The 27,003-nt window shown below is 42.2% G+C and overlaps 2 protein-coding genes across 2 annotated transcripts in view; one reads left to right on the top strand and one right to left on the bottom strand.

Annotated features, from left to right (window-relative positions):
• The first annotated feature begins 1,297 nt into the window (after nucleotides 1-1,297).
• The window catches only part of PDE6C (phosphodiesterase 6C), a 53,117-nt gene continuing 27,411 nt past the window's right edge, over nucleotides 1,298-27,003 (top strand). The window contains exons 1-7 of the mRNA XM_073353864.2: nucleotides 1,298-1,777; nucleotides 25,061-25,213; nucleotides 25,308-25,397; nucleotides 25,662-25,802; nucleotides 26,370-26,444; nucleotides 26,536-26,600; nucleotides 26,718-26,784. Coding sequence (XP_073209965.1) covers nucleotides 1,298-1,777; nucleotides 25,061-25,213; nucleotides 25,308-25,397; nucleotides 25,662-25,802; nucleotides 26,370-26,444; nucleotides 26,536-26,600; nucleotides 26,718-26,784 — 1,071 coding nt within the window. The remainder of the gene's footprint in view (nucleotides 1,778-25,060; nucleotides 25,214-25,307; nucleotides 25,398-25,661; nucleotides 25,803-26,369; nucleotides 26,445-26,535; nucleotides 26,601-26,717; nucleotides 26,785-27,003) is intronic.
• The window catches only part of LOC140914895 (protein FRA10AC1), an 87,676-nt gene continuing 84,606 nt past the window's right edge, over nucleotides 23,934-27,003 (bottom strand). The window contains exon 14 of the mRNA XM_073353862.2: nucleotides 23,934-24,671. Within this exon, the coding sequence (XP_073209963.1) occupies nucleotides 24,668-24,671 (4 nt within the window). The 3' untranslated portion in view covers nucleotides 23,934-24,667. The remainder of the gene's footprint in view (nucleotides 24,672-27,003) is intronic.

Here is a 27,003-nt window from a genome sequence, read left to right as displayed (position 1 = left end):
TTGGGTCCTTAGTTTCTTAGATAATATGTTTCCCCACACATTTTACCTGGACAATTGACATCAGCTGAAATATTCAGCATTCACTTGATTTAAATGTTAGCAAGCAGGTTGCAGAGTGTTCTGGTGAACTCCAGAACTCACTCGCTGCCCACCCTAGTGTGAGAGAGAGCCCAAGTGTGTTGACATTCCGGACATGTTGTGAGTCTTGTCCATTCAACCAGACTTTTCCTGAGGGATCAGGGGAAAAGAGACAGTTTAAGTTGGTTAGAGAGCACATTTAATGCAACTCTTTTATAAGATGTTTTGTCATTGTGCAATTTGTGGTTTTAATTAATGTTTTTATCGCATGGATGATTAGAGGCAGATGACTGGACAACAATAGAAATACAACCATATGTATTTCATTCATATGGAACTCTGGGCAGACTAAGGATTTTGCCAATAAGGTTTAACACTGTAATTTGCATTTGGTCACTTTCTTTATTTTACCCTTTTTTTAGATCATGTCTATGTACCAAAAGAAAAAAAAAAGTAACATGGCAGTCCTGTTTGGTTTCCTGCATTTACTGTACCAAATCCTAAGGCTTTCATTCCATCCCTACACAGGTAAAAACCCTTTGACTTGAACAGGCTTTTCCTGTGTAAGGCCCATGTATAGCTTTATAGTTCTTAACTACCTGGAAGGGAAGAAAATCTTGAAATTTTAAGCAACTTTACTATGCAACTCTGTTTTCTATTCCCTCTTCACCCCGCAATCACGTGTGTCTGTTCATGTGCATGTCTGAGCACATGTATGTACATGCAGCAATAATTTGCAAACATATGGGGAGAGATTCTAAGAGGCATTCCCCACATTAACTGTCAATGGAAACCTTTTGTACAGTACGTCATACAGCATATGCAAGAGAGAGCATGTGTGTATATACATGAACATATTTACTCATTATCACACTGCCGCACAGAGCCTAAGACCGGACTGGTTAGTTTAAAATGCTAAAATGATTCCCTTGGGATTTATGAGCTAAGAGTGCTCAAGGGTTTAGTGTCCTGACATCTCTTTAATTAGCAGCCTCCAAGATCCCACACTAAGAAGACACTAAGCCAGTGCCTTCTGTCATATCTCAAGGGTTCCAGAAGGTTTGGAAGCCACAGAGCAAGCCTACTGTACTATGCCCGTGACCGCTACAGTATGTGCAACGGACTTTTTTCCTACTAGCATCAGATTTGGACTTCTTGCTGCTGCTCCTTCTTCTAGGGTGATGCAGTTCTAAAAAGCCATAAGAAAGAGCCACACAAAATGGGTGGGATAAATAAAGACGATGTTGAGAAATACTTAGAGAACAACCCCCAGTTTGCCAAGGAGTATTTCGATCGAAAGCTGAGGGCAGAAGTGCTGGGAACTGTCTTCAAAGTCAGCCCTGGGGAAGTGAAGGATGGAGTTTCCTTCAAAGAGATGTCCCGGCTGGAGGAGTCTCATTTGCTCTTTGAGCTGCTGACAGAAATCCAGGAGGAAGCAAGCAGCATGGAGAAGATAGTACACAAGGCCCTACAGAGGCTGGCACAGCTGGTGGCAGCTGACCGGTGTAGCATGTTCATCTGCCGTGCCCGCAATGGCACCCCTGAGGTTGCCACCAGACTTTTCAATATCACCGCCACCTCCAAGTTTGAGGAGAACCTGGTGGCCCCAGACAATGAGATTGTTTTTCCTCTGGACATTGGGCTAGTGGGATGGGTTGCTCATACCAAGAAGCTTTTTAATGTACCTGATGTGAAAAAGGTAAGTGAGTGTCTTGTTCTGGGGCCTGGGTCTCTATTCCTTTGCTGAATTTCTTGTAGAAGGCCTATGGTACAGAATGGGGTTTTTGCATAGACTTGTTCCTCAAAGTGCCAAACCCCAAACAGGAGACAGAAACCCAGAATGAGAAACATGAGAAAACCAACGGCATATGAAGTTTAAAATCAGGTGGGGTCATTTTATCTAGTGTGGTTTGTTACTTCATATTTCCTGATTCAACATTTGTGATGTAAATAATTTACTGTGCAACAAGGAGGAGGACATCAGATTAGTTTGGGACTGATGTAAATTTGAATCCTTAATGACCAAGGTAGGCTCCTCTCTGTTGTCCTAAGCAAAGTGATAAATGTTCTCCCTTATTATTCCATAGTCACCCATTCAGACCGTTACTGAATAGATCAGTTATTAGCATTTTGCTTCCCTAGGTCACTGCATGTCTGGTAGTCTGAGCTGGCAGTGATTTTTAAGGCGGTGAATGAGCTGAGAGAAAAGATGGGCACAAACCAGAGTATTCAGATTGAAGTCTAGTTTTCAATGTAAAACACCCAGAAAGCTTGAGGGTGTTAAAACCCTGGCTTTCGGTTCAGATCCGTCTCTAGCTGAGACATAACTGGTCAGATCTGCTCATCACCTTTCAGAGCACCTAATCTATTTTCACAGACTCATCCTTTTCACTTGTAACTTAGACAAAGGTTACATCATAAGTATCATAGGACGAGCATTACTCCAATTCCAAATGTATGAACGAAGACAGCTTCAGAATGTCTGCTCTGAAATAAATGGGGAAGCAGACACGTTCTCTCATGGATATTGACATCTGCAGACTTGCTGAATTTAAGTTATCGAATGATGGCATTTCGTCTGTAAACCTCTCAGCACCAGACATCAGCTGGTGTAAAGTGGAATACTCCAGTGGAGCTATGCCAGTTAGATCAGCTGAGGATCTGGCTCCTCGACATTTAATTCATAGTTTTATATCAAAATTCAGTGCCGTTTTAGAGAAAGAAGGCCTGATCCTGAATTCAATGAGAATTTTGAGTGTACAAACAATGCACAATGGGAGCCTTTATGGATTGCAACTATCCATGGCTTCATGGAGATAAACAAGACATTTTACATTTAATCATATTGCTAAGAGTCAGCCAAAATCAAGGCTATTTTAATTACAAGCTTATATTGGCCTGGTTTCAGGCTATTATTAAAACTCAAGAAAAGAGACAAGTATGTGTGAAAAGAACTTTTCCTAATTTTTAAAAAACAAAAGGCTCAGACCTGCAGTCATTACATAGATTAAACTCCTGCTGAAGTCAATGGGAATTTTGGGAGTCAAAGTACTGCAGGATTGGGCCCAATATCTGACTGACTGCTAAGATGCTGCTGCTTTTGTGACACAGAGTATCCTACTTACTGCCTCTTACCGACAAATGGAGAGACTGGTGGATAATCCTTCTAAATTCATAAGGCTGATTATGTGAGAAAAGATCAAGAGGATCAAGAAAGATGTGCATTTCTTTAGACCTTGCACTGTTCACTTCATATGATCATGTGTAAGGCTGCTTGCAGTGGGGCGGCTCATCTAGTTCTACTGTTCTTCTGTTCTGTGTCCAAAAAACTGTGCCAAGCTAAAAATAATCTGAATGTTTTTAAATAAGATCACAATGTTCTTTTTGCCCCATTAGTGGTTCTGTGTGTATGTTCTGGGAACGTAATAGAGCCAAGGTCTGATGTCCAATTATTATTCAACCAACCAATTTTTAAAAGTAATTTAATATAATTAATGAAATTATTGTATTTTTACTCATACATGCATTTATTAGGGAAACTGAAGTCTATGCCAATACAGCAGCACTAGAAACTTCGGGGCCAAATCCTGGTGCCACTGAAGTCAATTGCAAAACTCCCATAGATTTCAATGGGACCAAGATTTGGCCTTTAAAAATAATTGTGCAATCCTTAAAATGATCAACATCTCCATTCTACCAGTAAAAGAGTTAAAGGGTCCAAACTCACACTCCTTACTCATGCAAAACTCCCACTCACGTCACTGCGAGGTTTACCTAAGTAGGGACTGCAGGATTGGGCTTTTAATCAGTAATATTTCTTATGTCATGGGTTAATTATAATACTGAAGCAGGAGCTCCTGCTGATCAGACCTTAAATCCTTATCATGTAGTCTTGAAAAGGGAGTCGTTTTCATTCAAATTGCATTCTGCGTGCTTCCAGGAAAACAGGTCTGTCCACTACCTGAGTGCTAAGCAAAAATATGACGATGGGCCTTTCTGGCCCTGGAATCTATGAAATCATTTACACCTATATATAGGGCCCTACCAAATTCATGGTCCATTTTGGTCAATTTCATGGTCATAGAATTTTAAAAATCATAAATGTCATGATCTCAGTTATTTAAATCTGAAATTTCAGGGTGTTGTAACTGTCGGGATCCTGACCCAAAAAGGAGCTGTGGAGCGTCACAAGCTTATTGTAGGGGAGGTTGCAGTACTGCTACCCTTCCTTCTGTCCTGCTGCTGGCAGCGGCGCTGCCTTCAGAGCTGGGCAGCTGGAGAGCGGTGGCTGTTGGCTGGGAGCCCAGCTCTGAAGGCAGAGACGGTGCCAGCAGCGCAGAAGTAAGGATGGCCTGGTCTGGTATTGCCACCCTTATTTCTGCACTGCTGCCTGCAGAGCTGGGCCTTCAGTCAGCAGCCACCACTCTTTGGCCACCCAGCTCTGAAGTCAGCAGTGCAGAAGTAAGGGTGGCGTGAGATGGTATTGCCAACCTCACTTCTGCGCTGCTGCCTTCAGAGCTGGGTGCCTGGCCAACAGCTGCCACTCTCTGGTCTTCCAGCTCTGAAGGCAGTGAGGAAGTAAGGGTGCCAATACATGACCCCCCTAAAATAACCTTGCAACCCCACCTGCAACTCCCTTTGGGTCAGGACCCCCAATTTACGCTAGTCTCCCCTGTGAAATCTGTACAGTGTACGGTAAAAGCACACAAAAGACCAGATTTCACAGGGGGGAGACCAGACTTCACGATCCGTGATGCATTTTTCATGGCCGTGAATTTGGTAGGGCCCTACCTATATACAGTTTAATTTTATTTAGTGATGTAATAACAATACATAGCTATAGAATCATCTCGTTGTGTGGACGTGGCCATGGAGCGCAATGAGTGAACATTTTCACATACCGATGTCTCAAGAACATTTATGTTGTGACTTACTGACAGTAGGGATTTACCACTGCTGACCACTTTCCACTTCATATTCATTGTCTAGTATTTAACTGTGTGTCACCGATTAAGGAGAAGGGAAAGAATTCATCCCTATGTAACTTTGTTCAAGTTAATGTGCTGTGACAAAGCTCTGTCCTTGCCTCCGTGGGTCCCGCATTTCCTGGCGGATTTTGCTAGCCTTAGAGGCTCACCGTGACCCTGCATGTAACCCTTCTCTCTCTAGAGACAAGGGTCACAGTCTACTGAGCCATTTTCATCATAAGCCAGCGAGGGAGGTGAGGAGAAGTTATCCTTCCTTGCACAGTCCCTGTTGTCTCCCAGTCTCAGTGATTAATCAGGGGGCAATGGTGGTGGGGGGAACCTGGGCCCACCCTCTACTCCGGGCTCCAGCCCAGGGATGCTAATAGTATCAGCTATGGTAGCTGACCTTTTAGAAACATGACATGTACAATTCCCTGGGCTACTTCCCGCACAGCAGCCCTCACTTCCTCAAGCTCCACTTCACCCTTACCTCAGGGCCTCTTTCCTTGTGCCTGATATGGTGTGTACTACTCAGCCTCTCCAACAGCGCAACTTCCTCTCACAGCTCCTGACATGCACACCCACCTGACTAACTGGGAGGCTTTTAACTAGTTTCAGCGAGCCCCTGATTGGCTTCAGGGGTCCCAATCAACCTAGCCTTCTCCCTGCCTTCTTAATTGGCCCCAGGTGTCTTAATTGACCAGGAGCAGCTGCCATTTCACTTATCCTGGTACCAGGGATTTGTTTAGCCTGGAGCTAATATATCTATCTCCCACTACTTTTCTATAGCCATCTGGTCTTGCCCTGTCCCCTGCTCAACACCATAGAGTTGGGCAACTTGGGACGCCAGGCAGTATGCTCGTGACAGACCATCAGTGTTGCCATGGTGGCATCCAGCCCTGTGCCATATGTGGAACTGGAATGGTTGGAGAGATAAGAACCACCTGGTGACCCTTGCACTCTTTTCCTTATTCCGCTGCATCCACTGGAGGGGTTCCTGGTCCGTCACAAGAGTAAATCCCCAGCCTAAGAGGTAATAATGCAGTGTCTCCATAGCCCATTTGACAGCAAGGCATTCTCTCTCGACTACTGCATATTTCTGTTCTCTTGGGAGAAGCTTTCTGCTTAGGTAGAGGACCGGTGTTCCTCTTCTCCCACCATTTGCGACAGAACTGCCCCCAACCCCACCTTGGAAGCGTCTGTTTGTAAAATAAATTCCCTGTTAAAGTATGGGGCTATGAGTATGGGGGTCATTACAGAGGGCCGTCCAAAGGTCTGTAAATGCCCCCTCTGCTGCGTCGGTCCACTTTACCATGTCTGGACCTCGGGCCTTCACCAGGTCCGTTAGGGGACTTGCCCTAGTGGCGAAGTGGGGAATAAAACGTCGGTAGTAGCCTACCAGGCCTAGGAATGCATGGACCTGCTTCTTTTGGGTCGGCCGGGGCCAGTTTTGAATTGCCTCTAGCTTATTTGTTTGGGGCTTCACTATGCCCCTTCCCTCAATATATCCCAGGTACCTAGCCTCTGCTAGCACTATGGCGCATTTAGCGGGATTAGCAGTGAGACCAGCCCGCCTTAAGGTGCACAGTACTGCCTCAACTTTCTCCAAGTGGGTTCCCCAGTCTGGCGTATGGATGATGACATCATCTAGGTATGCAGCTGCGTAACTAGTATGGGGGCGCAGCAGCTTATCCATGAGGCGCTGGAATGTGGCTGGAGCCCCATGTAGCCCAAAAGGGAGGACGGTGTACTGGAATAGCCCATCCAGAGTGGAGAATGCTGTCTTTTTCTTTATCTTCTTTGATCAGAGGAATCTGCCAGTACCCTTTTGTCAGATCCAGTGTAGTCAAGAATCGGGCACTACCCAGTTGGTCAACCAGTTCGTCGATGCGTGGTATGGGATATGCATCAAACTGGGATATTTCATTCAGTCGGTGAAAGTCATTACAGAATCTCATGGTACCGTCGGGTTTAGGCACTAGAACAATGGGACTGGACCACTGACTGGACCACCAGATTCTTCAATAACCCATAATTCTAACATTTTCTTTACTTCGGCCTTGATTTCTTCTCTTTTGACTTCTGGGATTCGGTAGGGTCTCAATGTTACCTTGGCTCCAGGGATCGTGCGAATATGGTGATAGGTCTCAGTCATCCACCCTGGTTTTGTAGAGAACACATCTCAGTTGCAATTAATCATGTCGGCTGCCTCGATCTTTCGGATCGGCGTCAAGTCGGATGATATCCTCACTTGCTCGTGTAAGTTATCCTCTTGGGGAAGGGTCTCCTGCATGACTAAGCATGCCTCTCGATCATGCCAAGGTTTTAGAAGATTGATGTGGTAAATTTGCTCTGATTTCCGGCGGCCTGGCTGCCGCACCTTATAGTTCACCTCTCCTACGGCTTCAGTTATTTCGTAGGGTCCCTGCCACTGGGCCAACAGTTTACTTTCTGCTGTGGGCACCAGTGATGCCTGGTTGGAACCGTCGAAGCTTCGCTTGGTTCGTTGTGTCTCCTGTGCTCTCTCCAAGTGTTCCTGTACAATGGGTGTAATCGGGCTATCCGATCTCTCATCTGCAGTACATGCTCAACTATGTTCCTTCTGGGATTTGGCTCCTCTTCCCAGGCTTCTCTGGCTATATCCAATATGCCTCGAGGGTGGTGCCCATATAGTAGTTCGAATGGAGAGAAACCCGTGGAGGCTTGTGGAACCTCCCGGATGGCGAATATGAGGTAAGGCAATAGGGTATCACAATCTTTCCCATTCCGGCTCACCACTTTCCTGATCATGGCCTTGAGGGTCCTATTGAACCTTTCCACAAGGCCATCTGTTTGTGGGTTGTATACAGAGGTCTGTAGGGCTTGTACATGGAGCAATGAACAGAGATCTTTCATCAACTTGGACAGTCAATATCTCCTTGGATAGCCCAACCCAGGCAAAGATCTGTACTAGCTCCTTAGCTATTGTCTTGGAAGCTGTGTTGCGCAGGGGAACAGCTTCTGGGTACCGGGTTGCATAGTCCAGTACAACAAGCACATGTTGGTGGCCCCGAGCTGTCTTCTCTAGGGGCCCTACCAGATCGATGGCTATCCATTCGAAAGGAACCTCTATTATTGGAAGAGGTATCAAAGGAGCCCACAAGTGCGGGTGAGGGCTGTGTAACTGACACTCCGGACAAGAGGTGCAGTATCACTGGACATCTTCATGTACTCCTGGCCAGAGGAACCTCCGCAGGATCCGTGCCTGAGTTTTCTCTACCCCTAGGTGTCCTCCAAACAGGTGACTGTGGGCGAGACTCAATATGGATTTTTGATGTTTTCATGACACCAGAAGTTGTTGTATCTCTTGCTCCTGCATTTGCACCATGCGGTACAGGAGATCTTTCTTCACTATAAAGTGAGGTCCGGGACCCCGGACCTTCCCATCCACGGGTATCCCATCGATCTCAGCCACCTATTTCCTGGTGTTATCATATCTGGGGTCCTCCGCCTGGTCCCGCCCAAAAGTCTCTCTCCCAGGACTAACCTGCCCAAGCTCCCAGGGGCCGGCTTCTGCTTCTTCCAACGGCTCGCCACCATCATGGCTGGGGGCAGCTTCTGGCTCACCTTCTGTGGTGGAAGTTTCTCTGTTGGCTGCTAGCGTCCATCTGCCTGCTAGGGAGGTCCTCTGGCCCTGGGTCAGGATCCAGGTTCCAAGGCCTTCATGGCCTTCCTCTCTTTTTTTGTCTTCCGGGTCTTTCGGAGGGCTGAGAACAGATCCCGAGAAATCTCAGTGAACATCGGGGGTTTACATTCCCCCAGTGACAAGTCACTGTCCTCAGGGTCCCCATCTCCCTCCAACCTCTCCGGGGGGAGTACATTATCAAACCCTGGATAGTCCCTCCCAATGACTACAGGATATGGGAGTTTAGGACCTACACCCACAGTCACCTCAATGGGGTTTCCCTGAACCTCTATCTCCACTGGGATGGTGGGGTAATGGTTCATGGCCCCATGCACGCAAGTCACTGCTACGCATTTGGCTCATAGCAGCTGAATACTTTTTACCAGCTTACCCAATATGAGGGTGATAGCACTCCCAGAGTCCACAAGCGCTGTAGTCTCTACTCCATTTATCCTCACTGGCCTGGTGTAATTAAGCGGGGCTAATGCAACCCCCACAAGGTGGATAAGGGAGCATGGGGTCTCCCAATCCCCCAAGTTACATTGCATAGGCTCCTTGGTGCTGGGACACTGTGCTGCTATGTGTCCCCACTACCCACATGCATAACATCTATAATTGCTTTTAATCACTCCCCTATCCCAGGGTTAGGGGGTTTAGTTCCGGGGTTCCCCCCACTCAGGCCAATCCCTTCCTTCTGGGGTCCCTGCTGGTTTTCGGCCCCCCCCCCGCCTTCTTCCACCTAGGACTCCCCGGGGGTTTGACTGCCCAACCTTCTAGGGTTGGGGTCGGGTGCTTGCTTCGAAAGGGGCCTTCCTTGGGTAGTCGGGTCAGTTCCCTGGCTATCATACATCTTTCTACCAGTGTGATCATCTCGTCGTACGTGGACGGATAGTTCTGGCCTACCCATTTGCAGAGATCAGGCGGCAGTCCCCTCATGTAATGGTCTATGACCAGGGTCTCCAAAATCTCCTCTGGCCTGCACACCTCAGACTGTAACCACTTCCGCACAAGGTGTATGAGGTCGAATAGCTGGGACCTCGGGGGTTTGTTCTCCTGGTATTTCCACTCATGGAACCTCTAGGCCCTTACCGCTGCCGTTACCCCTGATTGTGCCAGGATCTCTGCCTTCAGACGGGTATAGTCAGTGGCATCCATGGCAGGCAAGTCAAAGTAGGCCTTCTGGGCCTCTCCACACAAAAAAGGGGTGAGAATGCTGGCCCACTGCTCCTGAGGCCACGCCTCACGCTGAGCAATCCTTTCAAATGAGAGGAGATATGCCTCTATGTCATCTCCTGATGTCATCTTTAGCAGACAACCAGTGGCCCTCAGGGTTCGCGTCCCGTCAGACCCCCGGGCCTAGGTGATGAGGATCTTCAGCTGGTCCACCACCTCTCTCAAGAGGGCATGATCTTGGGTCGCCTGGCTCATCAATAATTGATTGGTTTCCTGCTGTAGCCACATAGACTCCTGTTGTGCCATTGCCTGAACCCAGGTGGCCTCCTGCTGGGCTGCTGTGGCTTGTACCAGAGCTCTTACCACCTCCTCCATTGTGGTACAAAGCAAACAAACAAATCAAAACAAAAAAAAATCCAAACCCCCAGTGCACTGTTTTTTTTTTAACCTTTTTCTTCCGCCACACTGTGTATGAAGTCCCACTCCTGACACCAGTTGTGACAAAGCTCTGTCCTTGCCTCCATGGGTCCTGCATTTCCTGGCGGATTTCGCTAGCCTCAGAGGCTCACCGTGACCCTGCACATAACCCTCCTCTCTCTAGAGACAAGGGTCACAGTCTACTGAGCCATTTTCATCATAAGCCAGCGAGGGAGGTGAGGAGAAGTTATCCTTCCTTGCACAGTCCCTGTTGTCTCCCAGTCTCAGTGATTAATCGGGGGCAATGGTGGGGGGCCCACCCTCTACTCCGGGCTCCAGCCCAAGGATGCTAATAGTATCAGCTACGGTAGCTGACCTTTTAGAAACATGACATGTACAATTCCCTGGGCTACTTCCCCCACAGCAGCCCTCACTTCCTCAAGCTCCACTTCACCCTTACCTCAGGGCCTCCTTCCTTGTTCCTGATATGGTGTGTACTACTCAGCCTCTCCAACAGAGCAACTTCCTCTCACAGCTCCTGACATGCACACCCACCTGACTATCTGGGAGGCTTTTAACCAGTTTCAGCCAGCCCCTGATTGGCTTCAGGTGTCCCAATCTACCTAGCCTTCTCCCTGCCTTCTAGAAAGTTCTTAATTGGCCCCAGGTGTCTTAATTGACCAGGAGCAGCTGCCATTTCACTTATCCTGGTACCAGGGATTTGTTTAGCCTGGAGCTAATATATCTATCTCCCACTACTTTTCTATAGCTTGCCCCATCACAGCGCTTACACCAGGAATTAATTTGGTCCATTATTATCTTCCAGCATATGAACTGCACAACAAAGAATTCAAGGTTGCCACACTGCTTTAGAAGATGTCATGTCTAATAATTTCTAATGTTGATATACACTGTATTTCAACAGCAACATATATTGTTAAAGTACAGTACTAAGTAATCACTTTGGGACCAATATTTAAAAAGACTATTGCACCAACCAGTGCTACACATAAAAGAAAGAAAAGAATATAGAGTAACAAAATACTTCCTGGCCATAGGGGTGAGGAAGGAATCAGATTAAGATAGTGGTATATCTAATTCAATATTAACAAAGGACCAGATTCTGCCACTTTTACTCAAAACAGTAGGACTTTGTTCTAGGAGTAGTCCCACTGAATCCACGTGGAGTAAAATACTATTCAGTTGAGTAAGAATTGCAGAATCTGGTCCAAACTGTTTAGGATTTTCAGTATGACAAGATTCTCCCATGGGGTTTTTGCCCCTTCTTTCAAAGATAGGGCTACAAGGGAAAGAAAACAAAAGGCAATATGCAAACAGGAAAGAAAACTGATTTAAAAGTATAGGGACTATGTTATGTGTGTGCTTGTATACATACACACTGATATTAGATACTGTTCACTGTTTTATGAATTCATATTGGTAATTGATTCACACATTAGTAGGAAACCTGGTTGTTGTTTGTTTGTTTTTGTTTTGTTTGTTTTAGGTTAAATTGTTTGGGGCTGGACAGGAGATAGTTCAAATAGGAAAAGTGACTGTGGAACAAAATGACAGCAAGTAATCATTTAAAACATGAGACATTCCCCTTTTCAGCACCTGGTAACCAGTTCTTGAAGGATTATCTTTTTTCAACCTGGAAAAGTACCAATTAACGTGAGGAAGCTCCTCATCCTAACAGTTCACAAGAGAAAAACAAAGGAAAAGATCCAGACTTTCAATAATTACCTTAGTAACAACAGCAGTTCCCTCCCCGTGAAGAAAAAGAAAAGGAGTACTTGTGGCATCTTAAAGACTAACCAATTTATTTGAGCATAAGCTTTCGTGAGCTACAGCTCACTTTATCGGATGCATACTGTGGAAAGTACACAAGATCTTTTTATACACACAAAGCATGAAAAAATGGGTGTTTACCACTACAAAAGGTTTTCTCTCCCCCCACCCCACTCTCCTGCTGGTAATAGCTTATCTAAAGTGATCACTCCACAGTATGCATCCGATGAAGTGAGCTGTAGCTCACGAAAGCTTATGTTCAAATAAATTGGTTAGTCTCTAAGGTGCCACAAGTACTCCTTTTCTTTTTGCGAATACAGACTAACACGGCTGTTACTCTGAAACCTCCCCCTGAGGATTAGAGACCTGTTGATCTTTGGAGCTAATAGTGTTTAATCCAGGATTTAATAGTAGTGAGAAACAGAAGGCCAGGCAGGTCTGCTGTCCTGACAAATGGTGCTTCATTATTCTCAGTGATTGGTAGAGTATATTGCTCTAATATACAAATGCAAAATAATGGATTCTCATAAACTCTTATAGCTTGAGTCTATTAGCTTAACAAAAACCAGGAAATATAGTAAGTGTAACTGAAGGCAATGAGGTGCACAGTTATTGAGCATCTTTGGACATGCATCTCTCAGTGCCAGCCATTCAATATTTCAGAATTCTAAAAGATGTTATTACTTATGGGACTACTTCAGCAAAGACAGGGATTTTGGAGACTTACAAATAAATCCAGGGTCTCAGCCTTTAAGTATAAGTACATATGTAATTTTATAGTCAGATCAGTATATTGTTTTCTTTTATTCTTTAATTTAAACCAGTATATAATATGTAAATTTTTTTTTCAAATTTATAGCTAATTGAAGGCAATATATTTGACTAAGAATTAGATTCCAGTTCAAGAAACAGTGTTCCAAATTAGAACATAGCTTTAATGGTGTCATACTACATGAATGGTGAAAATTTGTTTCAAAATAAGCCAATACTGAGAACTGTGAAATCAGAACTCTTTTTTGGATCCAGGAAACAGTTTTCTATCGTAGATTGCATTGGAAGATAACGTAATGGTCAGGTCTGAACTTCAAAAGAACAAAAGAGGAGTTACTTAGGATAAAGCAAATGATTGTCTTAGAGGCCACCATTTCCAACCTCTGGCTGTTCAGAAGAGAAAGGGTTGTCACCTCCCTAATTAACACAGTATTATAATAAGGTGTGTCTGATGGAGAAGGAGAATCTTAAACCAAGCTTTGGAAGCTGGAGGGAGATTATTAGATCAGCCTTGGGAAAGGAGTTTCCAAGAAACAAGGTCAGGATTATTAAAGATTAGAGGAGGAGGGAGAAAGAGCACTATTCTAATGCTACGGCAACTCTGCCTTCTTGAAGATCTGAAAGGCTAATTGAATTTGAAGAAGAGATCCCAAGATCAACTAATGGAGCAGAATGATCTTTTTTATTGGGAATGTTGTAACTTGAGTAGTATCTGCTCCTAGGCAAATCTTCTGAATACTGATCTTCATGAGAAAAAAATAGACTACCTCAGTTCTCATGCCCAAGAGCAACTTGTTGGAAAAGGGACACAAATTATTCCAGCCCATTGTACTAGACAATACCCATTTGACTGACAAAAAAATATTTTAAAAACAGGAACCAATTTCCATTAAGCTTCCCAGAAAAGGGGGAGGCTGCCTGTCAGCTTGATTTTCTTTATTTTTTATGAAATGATTACTTACAGCAACCATACCTACAGATTGCTCTTCTTTTGCAAAGGTCTCAAAATGGTCACTACTTTACAACAAAATTACAGAGACATTACAGTTATTTCTCTGCTTACTTTCAGCTCCAAAAACCCTAATTATCTTGAAGATATCAGGGTTCAGTTTTTCTGTGTTGCTAATAAATTACATGGCAAAGAATACAGACCAAAACTGCTTTACTCTCCTGCTTTGAAATCAATGGGAATTTTGTGTAAATAAAACAAGCAGGATTTAGCTCCAAGTGATTTAAGTTACCAAAGATGTATAGGTTTCAGAGTAACAGCCGTGTTAGTCTGTATTCGCAAAAAGAAAAGGAATACTTGTGGCACCTTAGAGACTAACCAATTTATTTGAGCATAAGCTTTCATGAGCTACAGCTCACTTCATCGGTTTTCTTACCCAAGATTAGATATGCTTCTGATTCCATTCAAATTCACAATTGAATCATCATAAGCAAAACCCAGTGCCCACATAACAGTTGTGTAGGTTGGTCAGAAAACAAGGTTAGTGTATGTAAGAGGTAAAGTAAAAAGCATACCAGTTTGATGTAACTCAGCTGTTAACATCTTGTTTTAAAAGGCTGAGTCTCTGGTAACACTGACAACAGGAATCCAAAAATAAGTGTCGCTATCACAGAGAAGGGGCAGAAGAGGCTATAGCAGGAACAGAAACTAATGGGAGGATGTAAAATAAACCAGTACACCACCCTCCTTCCAGCTCCTTTAGTAGTAGGATAAAGAAGCCAGGCAGGCCTGCTAGGAAGAGGGCCCCACATTCACTTACCCTCTTTTTCAGTTGCTTTTTCTGCTACTCCCTTTCCACCTCCCCCCCTTAAATGTGTAAGTACTAAGTTACATTCTTTTAAACATCCAGTGAACATCATATTAGTGCAGGTTTCAGGACATTGCCACTTATGACAATGTTCCCAATTTCTGATACCATTTACCCCAATGAGAAATTTACACCACTGAAATTGACCCGGAGACTTGCATGGGAGTTGAACTCGTCTACCTGAGTCTGTATTTTGCCTGTAAATGCAGTCATAAATGCTGAAGACTTTTAGATTAGCTAATGATAATGTTATAGGATAATACACATTTCTGAGTCAACACTGCATTAAATGGTTGGATGAAGTCTAGACCGTCAGAACTTTGATCTGTATCACTGTTTTTAAGTCTGACGTAAACAATAAAAAAAAAAACCCATGAAATATTTGTAACATTTTGCATAACTTTTTTGTCAGAATACATTTAAGATTTTCAGGATGTCTAAAAGTAGAGAAATAAGAAGGGGTCATTGCAAAAGACACAAGGCTTGTCAAAAAATGTGCTGTAATGTTAAAGGAGAAAACATACCTTTCATTGAAGAACCTGAGATCTGGAATGAGGCCCATGGGAGGGGACAGATACAGAGCAAATAGCTTTTCCGGGGAAAGACCAGACAGTGAGAACCTCTCTGAACTGATTTTTAAACTAAGGCTGGATTCACTATAAATGAATGGTACAATTATTCCAGAAAATTCAAATGTGGATTTCAGTTTTTTAATTTATTTTCTTCTTCAGAAGATCTGCAGTGTTTCAACTCACTTACTCTTGTTTTACCCCATAATGGGTGTATTGTATTCAGTGCAGTTACCCTTGATTCACAGTGGTGTAACCTGGTATCAGAATTAGACTCCATATATGGTAGTCTAAATATGCAAGCTGGATCTTAATTACACATGTTCACATTTGCACCAGCCTTATGAAAAATATATGCAAGTTGTTTTCAGAAATAGTGGGCCTGATTTTCCTGCCAGTTACACTGATTTTACTGCATTGCTTTCACTAAAATTACTCTTGATTTCCGTTGGTGCAAGTGAGAGGAAGATTGGGCCCAGAGTCTAAAGTCATTTAAAACTTGAGATCAAATTATCAGTATCTAAATTTATGGAAAAATATTGATATATTTGGTTTTATAATCAACAATTTCAGGCTTTTTCTCATTATTCTATATGAAGACACTGTGGAGTTACACTGAGGTAAAACAATAGATAGGAGAAGAAGGACTTAGTCTGCAGCAAGGGAGATTTAGGTTAGCTATTAGGAAAATCTTTCTAGCTATAAGGGTAGTAAAGATCTGCAATAGGCTTCCAAGGGAGGTTGTGGAATACCCATCGTTAGAGGTTTTTAAGAACCTGTTGGACAAAAACCTGTCAGGGATGGTCTAGGCTAGGTCTACTTGGTCCTGCCTCAGTGCAGGGGGCTGGAGTCCTGGACTGGATGACCTCTCCAATCCTACATTTCTATGACTCTATGACTCAGGATAACTGAGTCAGATTCTGATTTCAGTTACACAGAGTAAATCCAGGGTGACTCCATGAGCTTATCCTGTTTTGTGATTCTTACCGGTGTAACAAAGAGCAGAATCTGACCCAGTGGTCCTGGTTCTCCATTCCATTACCTAAACTACTAATGCTAAATCTCCACTCTCTTTTATGTATCTTATGTCAAGACATTCAAAGATGCCAAAACTTACTATTATCCATGTTTGGGGTGACTCATCTTGATAAAAATTAAGATCGTTCCTCGAACACTGTATTTCCTACAAGTCCTCCCAGTACTGCTACTTACTTCAGATAAACAAAGAATTAGACAAAATAACAGCAATTTTAATGTAATAGAAAGTTACCAAGAATCAGCTTGCTGAGGGTCAAAAGAAAAAGGAAGGAGACACTGATCTCTTTGACTGGAAACTTTGTAACAGGGCAGCTGTAATGTGATGAATTTGGAACTGAGTATATTTTACAGAAACTCAAAACAATAGCCCCATATATCAAAGCACCAAAACTGTATATTACTCTCCTTTTATTCTTTCCAACTTGATTTATGGTGAAGATATTTTATTTCCTCAGGAGCTCAAACATTCTATACAAGAGACCACTCTGCAAATATGGTAGAAAGCATAAAGTACCTTGGTTTCGTGAAAAAATCCTCATTCCATTCCCAGATATGAAGACTACCCAGATTTGTGGGCTAGCAGATATTCCTCTAGGACAGAAAGATGCAAATTTTAAAAGATGGGATGTCAAAAGACTAATACTAAAGGAGACCTTTTCCAGGGAACAACACTAAAGACTTCTGAACAATTCAGCATTTCTATATTGGCCTACAAGTTAGACATTGGCTAACAACAATTATTAAAGGCAAAACTCCTCAAGTGGGAAAGCAAAGATTAGAGGAACACAGAGGTGGTGGCCCAATCCAAATACATTTCCATCTCTGCCATGCCACCTCTTCACTGAGAGACACTTATAAGTCCTCTACCTGGAACTCAAGATCTTAAAATTCCTCTTGAGGATACTCAATAGCAGAAAAACAATTGAATACCCCTTTGAAGCTTCTAATGGCAAATCTTAAAAGCCGTGTGGTACTTTGTACTCTGCAAACAGTACTATTTTCTTTCATTTTTGGCCTCCTTTTGCCAGTGCATTAAGATACAATCTAGGGCTGTCAAGCAATTAAAAAAATTAATCACGATTTATCACACTAACAATAATAGAATACCATTTATTTAAATATTTTTGGATGTTTTCTACATTTTCAAATATATTGATTTCACTTACAACACAGAATACAAAGTGTACAGGGCTCACTTTATATTTATTTTTTATTACAAATATTTGCACTGTAAAAAACAAAAGAAATAGTATTTTTCAATTCACCTAATACAAGTACTGTAGTGCAATCTCTTTGTCATGAAAGTTGAACTTACAAACGTAAAATTATGTAAAAAAAATAAAACAATGTAAAACTTTAGAGCCTACAAGTCCACTCATTTCTATTTCTTGTTCAGCCAATCATTCAGACAAACAAGTTTGTTTACATTTGTAGGAGATAATGCTTCCCACTTTTTGTTCACAATGTCACCTGAAATGAGCACAGGTGTTCTCATGGCACTGTTTAGCTGGCATCGCAAGATATTTACATGCCAGATGCACTAAAGATTCATATGTCCCTTCACGCTTCAACCAACATTCCAGAGGACATGTGTCCATGCTGATGACGGATTCTGCTCGATAATGATGCAAAGCAGTGTGGACTGATGCATGTTCATTTTCATCATCTGAGTCAGATGCCACCAGCAGAAGGTTAATTTTATTTTTTGGTGGTTCAGGTTCTGTAGTTTTGGAAGGCACTTCAGATTCTTAAACCTTGGGTTGAGTGCTGTAGCTATCTTAAGAAATCTCACATTGGTACCTTCTTTGCATTTTGTCAAATCTGCAGTGAAAGTGTTCTTAAAATGAACATGTGCTGGGTCATCATTTGAGACTCCTATAACATGAAATATATGGCAGAATGCAGGTAAAATAGAGCCAAAGACATACAATTCTCCCCCAAGGAGTTCAGTCACTAATTTTATTAACGAGCATCATCTGTATGGAAGCATGTCCCCTGGAATGGTGGCTGAAGCATGAAGAGGCATACGAATGTTTAGCATATCTGGCATGTAAATACCTTGCAATGCCGGCTACAAAAGTCCCATGCAAACGCCTGTTCTCAATTTCTGGTGACACTGTAAATAAGAAGAGGGCAGTATTATCTCCCGTAAATGTAAACAAACTTGTTTGTCTTAGCGATTGGCTCAACAAGAAGTAGGACTGAGTGGACTTGTAGGCTCTAAAATTTTGCCTTATTTTGTGTTTTAGTGCAGTTTTGTAACAAAAAAAATCTACATTTGTAAGTTGCACTTTCACGATAAAGAGACTGCACTACAGTACTTGTAAGAGGTGAACTGAAAAATACTGTTTCTTTTGTTTATCATTTTACAGTACAAATATTTGTAATAAAAATAATAATATAAAGTGAGCAGTCTACACTTTATAATCTGGGTTGAAACTGAAATCAGTGTATTTGAAAATGTAGAAAAAGATCCAAAAATATTTAATAAATTTAAATTGGTATTCTATTGTTTTACAGTGTGATTTAAACTGTGATTAATCATGATTTATTTTGCTAATCGTGATTAATTTTTTTGAGTTAATTGCATGAGTTAACTGTGATTAATCGACAACTCTAATACAGTCTTTAATTACACACTCAAATACTATTTTTCCACAAAAAGAAAAGGAGGACTTGTGGCACCTTAGAGACTAACCAATTTATTAGAGCATAAGCTTTCGTGAGCTACAGCTCACTTCCTCAGAAGGCTTATGCTCTAATAAATTGGTTAGTCTCTAAGGTGCCACAAGTCCTCCTTTTCTTTTTGCGAATACAGACTAACACGGCTGTTACTCTGAAACCTATTTTTCCACAGATTCCCTGCCTCATTCAGTTGACAGGCTGGATGGTGCTCAGTTAATGAACAGTTATTCATTATTTCGTTTTACAGTCATTGCTCAATGTGCGGCCATAGGCCTTATTTACTGCACACTATTTAAACCCTTCTCTGAAGATACAGCTATCCGGTTCCACATGGGTTTTCTATGGTGCTCATTAATATAGTATCTGAGTGCTTCATTAACATTATTTCATTTATTGTCACAACACCCCTGTGAGGGTGGCATTATCTCCATTTTATAGACAAGAAAATAGAGAGATTAAGGTCATAAGAAACCACTAATTTGGGGTGTCTAGTTTGAGATGCTTGGGACCTGATTTTTCAGTCTAGTTAGCATTATATAGCACTTTATATATTCGTAGGGTGACCAGATGTCCCAATTTTAATACGGACAGTCCTGATATTTAGGGCTTTTTCTTACATAGGCACCTATTACCCCCAATCCCATCCCAATTTTTCACATTTGCTATCTGGTCACCCTATATATTCGAGCACAGCTCCCATTAAATTCAGTTGCAGCTGTGTGTGCTCAGTACTTCTGCAAATCAGGCCCAAGGATCTCACCTTGGCCACCCAGAAAATGTGGAACACGTAATTACTGAGCACCTGTGAAAAGTTTGGTTTAAGTCTCTGATCTAGCATCACACAGGAACTGTGTGGCAAAGGCAGGGATAGAATCAAATTTTGACAGACTCCCTAGACACCTTTGAGGAGCAGTGTGTGCTGACTGGGATTCTGTGCTTGTTGTCCCCTCCCGGTTCCTTGATTTTCATCCTTTGATCTCATTTCCATTCCTATTTTCTCCTTTGTTGTCCCCCACAATCAACTGGAGTCTGAACTTCTGAACTGGAGCTCCCTCTATTGAGGGTAAAGGACTTTAGTTTTGTGCAGGCCTAGACCTGCTGATTTCCAGGACTTTCAAATAGTACACATCTTCCAGACAGTCTGTTGTTCAGTCACATCTCTGGACAGTGGCCACTGACTCCTTGGACACCCTTGAGGAGCAGGGGACACTGTCAGGGGTTCTTTACTTGGTGTTCTACTCTGGATCCATGATTTTTTACCTTTGATCTCACTCCCACTCCTGTTTTTTTCATTTGTTGTCCCCAGAAATCAATTGTGGCCTGAGCTTAGTGGTTTCTCCCCCTTAATTGAGGGGGATGGGCCTTTAGTTATGGGCAGGCCTAGATCCACCTTCCTCAGTGCTACAAAATAGTATACAACTCCCAACTTCTGTAACAAAAGAGGCAGGAGTCCTACAGACAACATTCTCCTTCATTGCACAATCTTGATTAATCCCCAGAGCAGATCATCCTAGGTCCTGGGGAACAAAAAAGTTTGTGATCATAATGCATATGCATAAGGGAACTGAATTAATGTTACAATGGTAACTTTATTCTGTCATTTCCTAACTTTTAGGAGCCTGATTTTGCAATCTTAATAATCTTCTTTTAACTTAAAGTTTGTGTGTATGTGTAGTCATCTCAGTTTTGAAAAAAAGCAAACAGAAAAACAGAAATTCCACTGTGTGGCATCATATTAACATGCAAAAGTTCATCAGCCAGGTTGGAACCTTTAGGTCCACACCACAGTCCCCTGCCACTTGAGCTAATTGAATGACTGATAGCATCGGAGATTGTCAACTAGAAGAGGATAAGGTGCATACTTTGCCAGTGAGTTTCAGATTTTGCTGATAGCAGAGGAAAGGTGAGACTCAGAAGTCTTGGGTTCCATTCCAGGTTCTGGAGGAAAGTATGTGCACTAGTGGGTACAGACTGTTCTGCTGGGTTTCCCCAAGCTTGACCTCTTCTGTCCCATTCCCTTCAACCTGTCTCTGTCCCAGTCCTGTCTCTTTCCTACTCCTGGCTCCTTGTCCCAGTCTCATTTTCCTTTCCTTCTCAGGCCCAGCCTCCACTCCTCCAGCTTCTCAACACAATCCCAGTCTTCTTGTCCAACCAGTCCTCGTCTTCTGCTCTGGGATCACTCTCCGAACTTCAATTTCCCCCATGACTCCCAGTCTCCTTGCTCAGCCTGCCCCAGTTCCCCACTTCTGTCCCAGCTTCTTGTCCCCAGTCTCCATGCTCAGGCAGTCCCAGTTCATGCTGCCTAGCTCCTCATTTGATACATCTCTCCCCTCAGCCCCTTCTCTTGCTCTCAGTCCCATCTAACCCCTCCAGGCTCCTCATCCAATCTCAGTGTCTCCCAGCAATTCCATACCCAGCTCCTTCTCCCAATCACTTTGCCCAGCCAGCCTCAGTACTTCCCTTCTCTGCCCCCCACACTCCAGCTCATCAGGTCTATCTCTTATTCCCTCCCTACTGTTTTTCCTCCAGTGTTTCCTAGACTCAGCCCCCTTGTCCAGCAAGAAGCAGTTTCCCTCTTACCCCCAGCTCCATGTCCAATCTCAGTGTTCCCCACTCCGCTCAGCCAACTGACTCCCATTTCCCATCCCATTTTGCTCACCAGCTCCTAATTCCAATCTCCCCCTCCAAAGGCCCTACAGGACCAGTCTTCTTGTCCAACAAGTCCCAGCCTCCTCCCACAGCTCCCAGGCAGTCCCAGCTCCCAGTCAAAGTGTCTCTCCCCTCTCCTGTCCAAGTCTCATCAGACTCCTTGTCCCAATTTATTCCATTCTCTCCCCTCCCTGCCCATCTGGTTCTTGTTCCTTCTCCATTTGAATCAGGTGGTTTCCTCTTCTACTCTGCCTACGTGCCAGCAGGTGGGTCATTGAGAGCACAAGACAGGCTCCAGGTTCTCAGTTCTGGGGCATGGCCCCACCCCAGCCTGCAGCAGCAATTACAAGGAAAGTCCTTCTGAAACCTCAGAGCTCTGGGCTGAAGCACGCTCAGTTGCTCTGTGGGGGTGGTGCATGCACGATCTGGTCAGCTCTAGGAGGTGTGACTTTGTGAGCATGCTCAGTGAAGATGGAATCTTCAGTGATTTTAGGTGTGAAGCTCTAGCAAGTCTCTAGTCAGTATGTGCAAACTTTTGATTTTTCAAAAGCTTTTAACATGGCCAAATTTAGAAAGAATTTCACAGAGACATTGAGAGGCTCATCCCTGCCACAAAGGCTCCCCCACCTCCACTACCAAATTTCAAGTCCCTGTTCCAAAGCATAGGAATGCCAAGGCATTTCAAAGAAAAGGCCTTAAGAATTTTTTAACATGAGCAAAACAACATATATTTCCCTAACTTTATTCTCAGAAATGGCTGGACCATTTTGGCTGAAATTTTCTAAACATTTTTCAGTCTGAAGCAAACAAATGGTTAATGTTTGGCAAAGTTACAAGCAACTGAAAACAGGGTCTTATAATGGGAAGTGTTGGGAGACCTTAATAATGGATGGTGCTACCACTTCTACCTATAATGAAAATTAAGAGAGCTTTAATGCTTGTATGGATTTCCTTCATTAGTTTATTTTCTAATCAGATTATTATTGAAAAGATACCAAGTAGCATTTTTACCATGGGGTAAAAAAGAATTCATCTAATACTGAAAGCTCTTAGCAGAAGCTATTTTGATGACTATGTTTGGATCAGGATAGACGGTTGGTCTATGACCCGTGCACTCTCTGCCAATAGGCCCTCAAGTGCTTTCTTTCACTGCTCACCTTCCCTGGAAATTCTCCATACAGCAAAGGAATTACAAGAAAAGACAGATAAACAGAAAAATGTAAAAACAAAACAGTAAACTCTGCTTATGTAGTGCCTGCAAAACAAGAGATGTTAGAGATGACACAGAAGCAGCAAGCAAATCAGTGTAGTAAAGTGACATGTTACAGACGAAGGTAATTAAAAAGGTACTTGGTCCACTGAAACACCTTGGGTTATGAATGCTAATAACATTAGTAGACAATGTTTCCATTAATAAACAAGAGGCTCTGCAACCTATTCCAGGTGCTATGTTATGATTTATACGAAGGTTAGAGACTTAATGACAAGCAATACTTAACTGAGAGGGTTATCAAACAGAAAACTGCTAGTGACATTTTTTTAAAAACTGTCTATATTTGTTTGTGTGTAAATTTAGGGAAGTTATTGTTTACAGGAGAGGGGTATTAGATATGCACATTGCATAATTTTAATCCAATGGGTAAAGGGTTAGTCTACAATCCTAAAATCTGGCTGTTGACTAGGCATCGCTTGGAAGAAAGAAAAGTTGAGACTTTGTTGCAGCAAATGTTCTGGTTTATTGTTGTATCTAATTAATTGGGGTCTGATCCTGCAAAGGAGCACACATGCAGTCAATGGGACTGCTCTTGTGCATACGTGTTTGCAGTATGGCCCCTTAGTCAAAAGTTAGGCAGTTGTGCAGAGAAGCAATTTAAAAGCTGCTACTGTGAATGTGCCAGCATCTTAGCTAGTTAGACTTCTGTATTGTTCTCTAAAAGCTCAATGAACTTTTCTTTTGGGGTAAAATTCATCCCTGTGCAGAAAATCAGCACAAAGCCTATGGACCACTTAAGTCTCATTTACTCCCTCAAAATAGGTCTTAAGGCACAAGCCTTTTGTGCTGGCTTTTATTTCACCCTCTGTGTTAAACAAAAGCTAATCATTTCATAAAAGAAATAGGATAATTTGCGATGCTTCTTCAAGTATAACAGCCATGTATTTTAGCTGAAAATTCAAATGGTCACAATCTCATCTTTAATATACCACAAAGGAGCATCATCCAGGCATGAAGAGATACTTTCCATCAAGTGCTGCAGTCTTCCTAGTTGCAGTCAGCTTGATGAAGCTTGGAGAGTGATGTCCACTGGCCAACAGCATTCACCATTTGACTGAAGTCATGCAGCCCCAATGAGCAGACTGACTGGCTAGTCTAATGGCGGAGCTACCCTTAACAGCTGGTTGCATGGGAAGGGTACAGCTTCCATTTTCCATCATCCTGGGGTTCTCAAGCAAATTGTGAAACCAAATATCTCCAGAGTTTGTGTTTTATCAGGTGTCCTTGATAATATAATGATTTTAAATATTACTACTTGTTACAAGCATTGCAAATGGATCTTTAAGTTTACTTCAAAATATAAATACAAAACAGCTGCACAGAACAGCAACTTATTCCCTAACAATAACAGCATTTTACTAAAGCACATTGATGACATCAAATCTTGTTTTCAAAGATCACAGATTCTTTGCTGCATCCAGTTTCAGGAGTGGGCTGTCAGAGAGAGGGCTCTGGTTTCTTGTTTAACTGCGTGACCATGGCCCCAAGGGATCAGATACAAAGTTGGGAATTGTCCTTCACACTCTGGTCATTCCCTCTGTCATGTCCTCCTAGCCCAAGCATGCCTTCTGTGCAGGGAGTGGGGGATGGCCAGGAGGGAAGTGTAGCAGCTATCTCTGCTAGGTCTATACCTGCTGGGAACTCTTCCCTGCCAGAAGCATCCGCAGCAGTACACTTGTGAGAGTTTGATCATTTAGAATGGAGCAGGCCTGAGAACGTGGCCTTATGTTTTTATGTCAGCTTCACAATCGTATGAGGAGGTAATATCAAGCATTTTATCTACAGGAATGATTAAATAATAAGTATTAGTAATACATACATAAATATAAACAATTATTTTCAAGTCATAGGCATTAGTCTCCCAAATAACCACATAGTCATATTATTCTCTCCTTTGTCCTTCCTCCTCCTGTTTGTCATTGTTTTAAGGATAACCTGTGTGAGCTCAGTACCAACACGTACTCACGTGCTTAATGTTAAAGTGAAGCACACACCTAAATGTTTGCAGGATTGGGGCCTCTGATCAGTGTGCTCTTTTGGGCTGGGAATCCATCTCTCTCTGTAGTGTGAAACTCCATTCACATATATGGCACCGTGTAAATAAGTAACAAATAATAAATGGTCTTCATCATAACTAAATGTGGTTTGTTTTTTGTTTGTTTTTTCAGAATAACCATTTTTCTGACTTTGTGGACAAGCAAACTGGTTACACAACTAACAGCATGCTGGCAACCCCTATTATGCAGGGCAAGGAGGTGCTTGCTGTTGTAATGGCACTTAACAAAATAAATGCCCCCGAATTCTCTAAAGAGGATGAAGAGGTAACTGTAGACATTAAAACAGGAACACTATTGTTCTTTTAACAATAAATATGGTTTGATATTTTGTCTTATTTTTGTTCTCTGTCATTTATAGGTCTTTAAGAAATACCTCAATTTTGTTTCTGTTGCCATAAAACAATACCATATCACATATCTCTACAATATTGAAACCCGAAGAAGTCAGGTAAAGAAGGATTTGTTAATGAGAACCTTTATTAGCTTTTTCTTATGTGAAATCATTACTAGTGATATGGTCTCGCACTGTTCCATAGACAATACATAAAAACAAGGGTAGGATATATTTATCATGTTACAGAATGGTATCAACATCCATTATTAATTCATTCTTTAATATCTGAAATGCATGAGGCTATGTTTTCTTTTCATCTGTAATACATTCTCTTTTCACCACCTGAATATTTACCCAGTTTTCTCTCATTGTAAGCAGATGCTTTTGTGGTCTGCCAACAAAGTATTTGAAGAACTGACAGATATTGAGCGACAGTTTCACAAAGCACTGTACACTATTCGAATGTATTTGAACTGTGAAAGATACTCTGTTGGTCTGCTGGATATGACCAAAGAGAAGGTAACCAGCATTTTACCAGTTAATTGGAAATGTAGAATTCACTTAACTCAAGATCATTATAAAAAATTAATCCCTCTAACTACCTAATCTGTCTGTCATGTCTAATGTGCCTTTCTCCATGGAATTAATCCGCTATACTTTCTAAGTTTGGTTTGGTTTGGTTTGGTTTGGTTGGTCCAAATGACATGAGGCATGGACTATATTCAACTAATATAAATCACCAAAATTACATGTGAGATATATAAAAATAGAGCCAGCCATATATGTAAGGCATGCAGATTAGGCTCAGATGGTTATTTTTATTTTTACTTCTCCCACCCACTAAAATGCTGAGAAAGCCATGCAGTTTTCTGGCATTAGTTTCACACTAACCTGCAAGTTACTTGCTAAAACTTTTGTTTGGTGTATGTTTAACAATGTTTTCTTCATACTGTTTTGAGATGTGACCAGACCAAGTAGGGTTATGGAGAAGTATAGCTTAAATTATGGTCCATGCATTTCATGTTACCTATTGGTATGTAACTGAAAAATGCTTTCTTTTGTTAATTTGTGGGTAATTATTTTTAGGAGTTCTATGATGAATGGCCAATCAAGCTGGGAGAAGTAGAGCCTTATAAAGGACCAAAAACACCTGATGGCAGAGTAAGTATAAATGCTTCCTTTTTACACATCATAATTTTGGAATTTAGTTGCACAGGATGATTAATGCATGTTTTTCTCATCTTTTCTTTAGGAAGTCATCTTTTATAAGATTATTGATTATATTTTAGTTGGAAAAGAAGAAATCAAAGTCATTCCGTAAGTATTCATTATCAGCTTGTTAACTATGTAGCAGTTAACGGTGTTGCTCAGGTAGAACTGCAACATGTTTATATCTGTGACATTGACTTATTTAATCTCATTGTCTCTCTACAGGTCACCTCCTGCAGATCACTGGAGTCTTGTCAGTGGGTTGCCAACGTATGTTGCTGAAAATGGATTTGTAAGTTAATTGCAAAAAAAGAAAGTTACACATTCTATAGAGTTCTTTGATCAAGCAGAGACTACAGAGGCCATCACCAAAACTTCCTTATATTGGCTAAAGGACTGGAAATATTCTCATATAGTCATTTATTGTATCACACTGTCTCCAGGATTATAGCTGTCATGGAGAACAGGGGCCAATCAGTAGCCTGGAGGGACAAACCCTCTATGCAGATGA

The sequence above is a fragment of the Lepidochelys kempii genome, chromosome 7, assembly GCF_965140285.1.
Source record: "Lepidochelys kempii isolate rLepKem1 chromosome 7, rLepKem1.hap1, whole genome shotgun sequence".
In the NCBI taxonomy this organism is placed as follows: Eukaryota; Metazoa; Chordata; order Testudines; family Cheloniidae; genus Lepidochelys; species Lepidochelys kempii.
The sequence above is the reverse complement of the archived record's forward strand: the minus strand, read 5'-3'. Positions and strand labels throughout refer to the sequence as shown.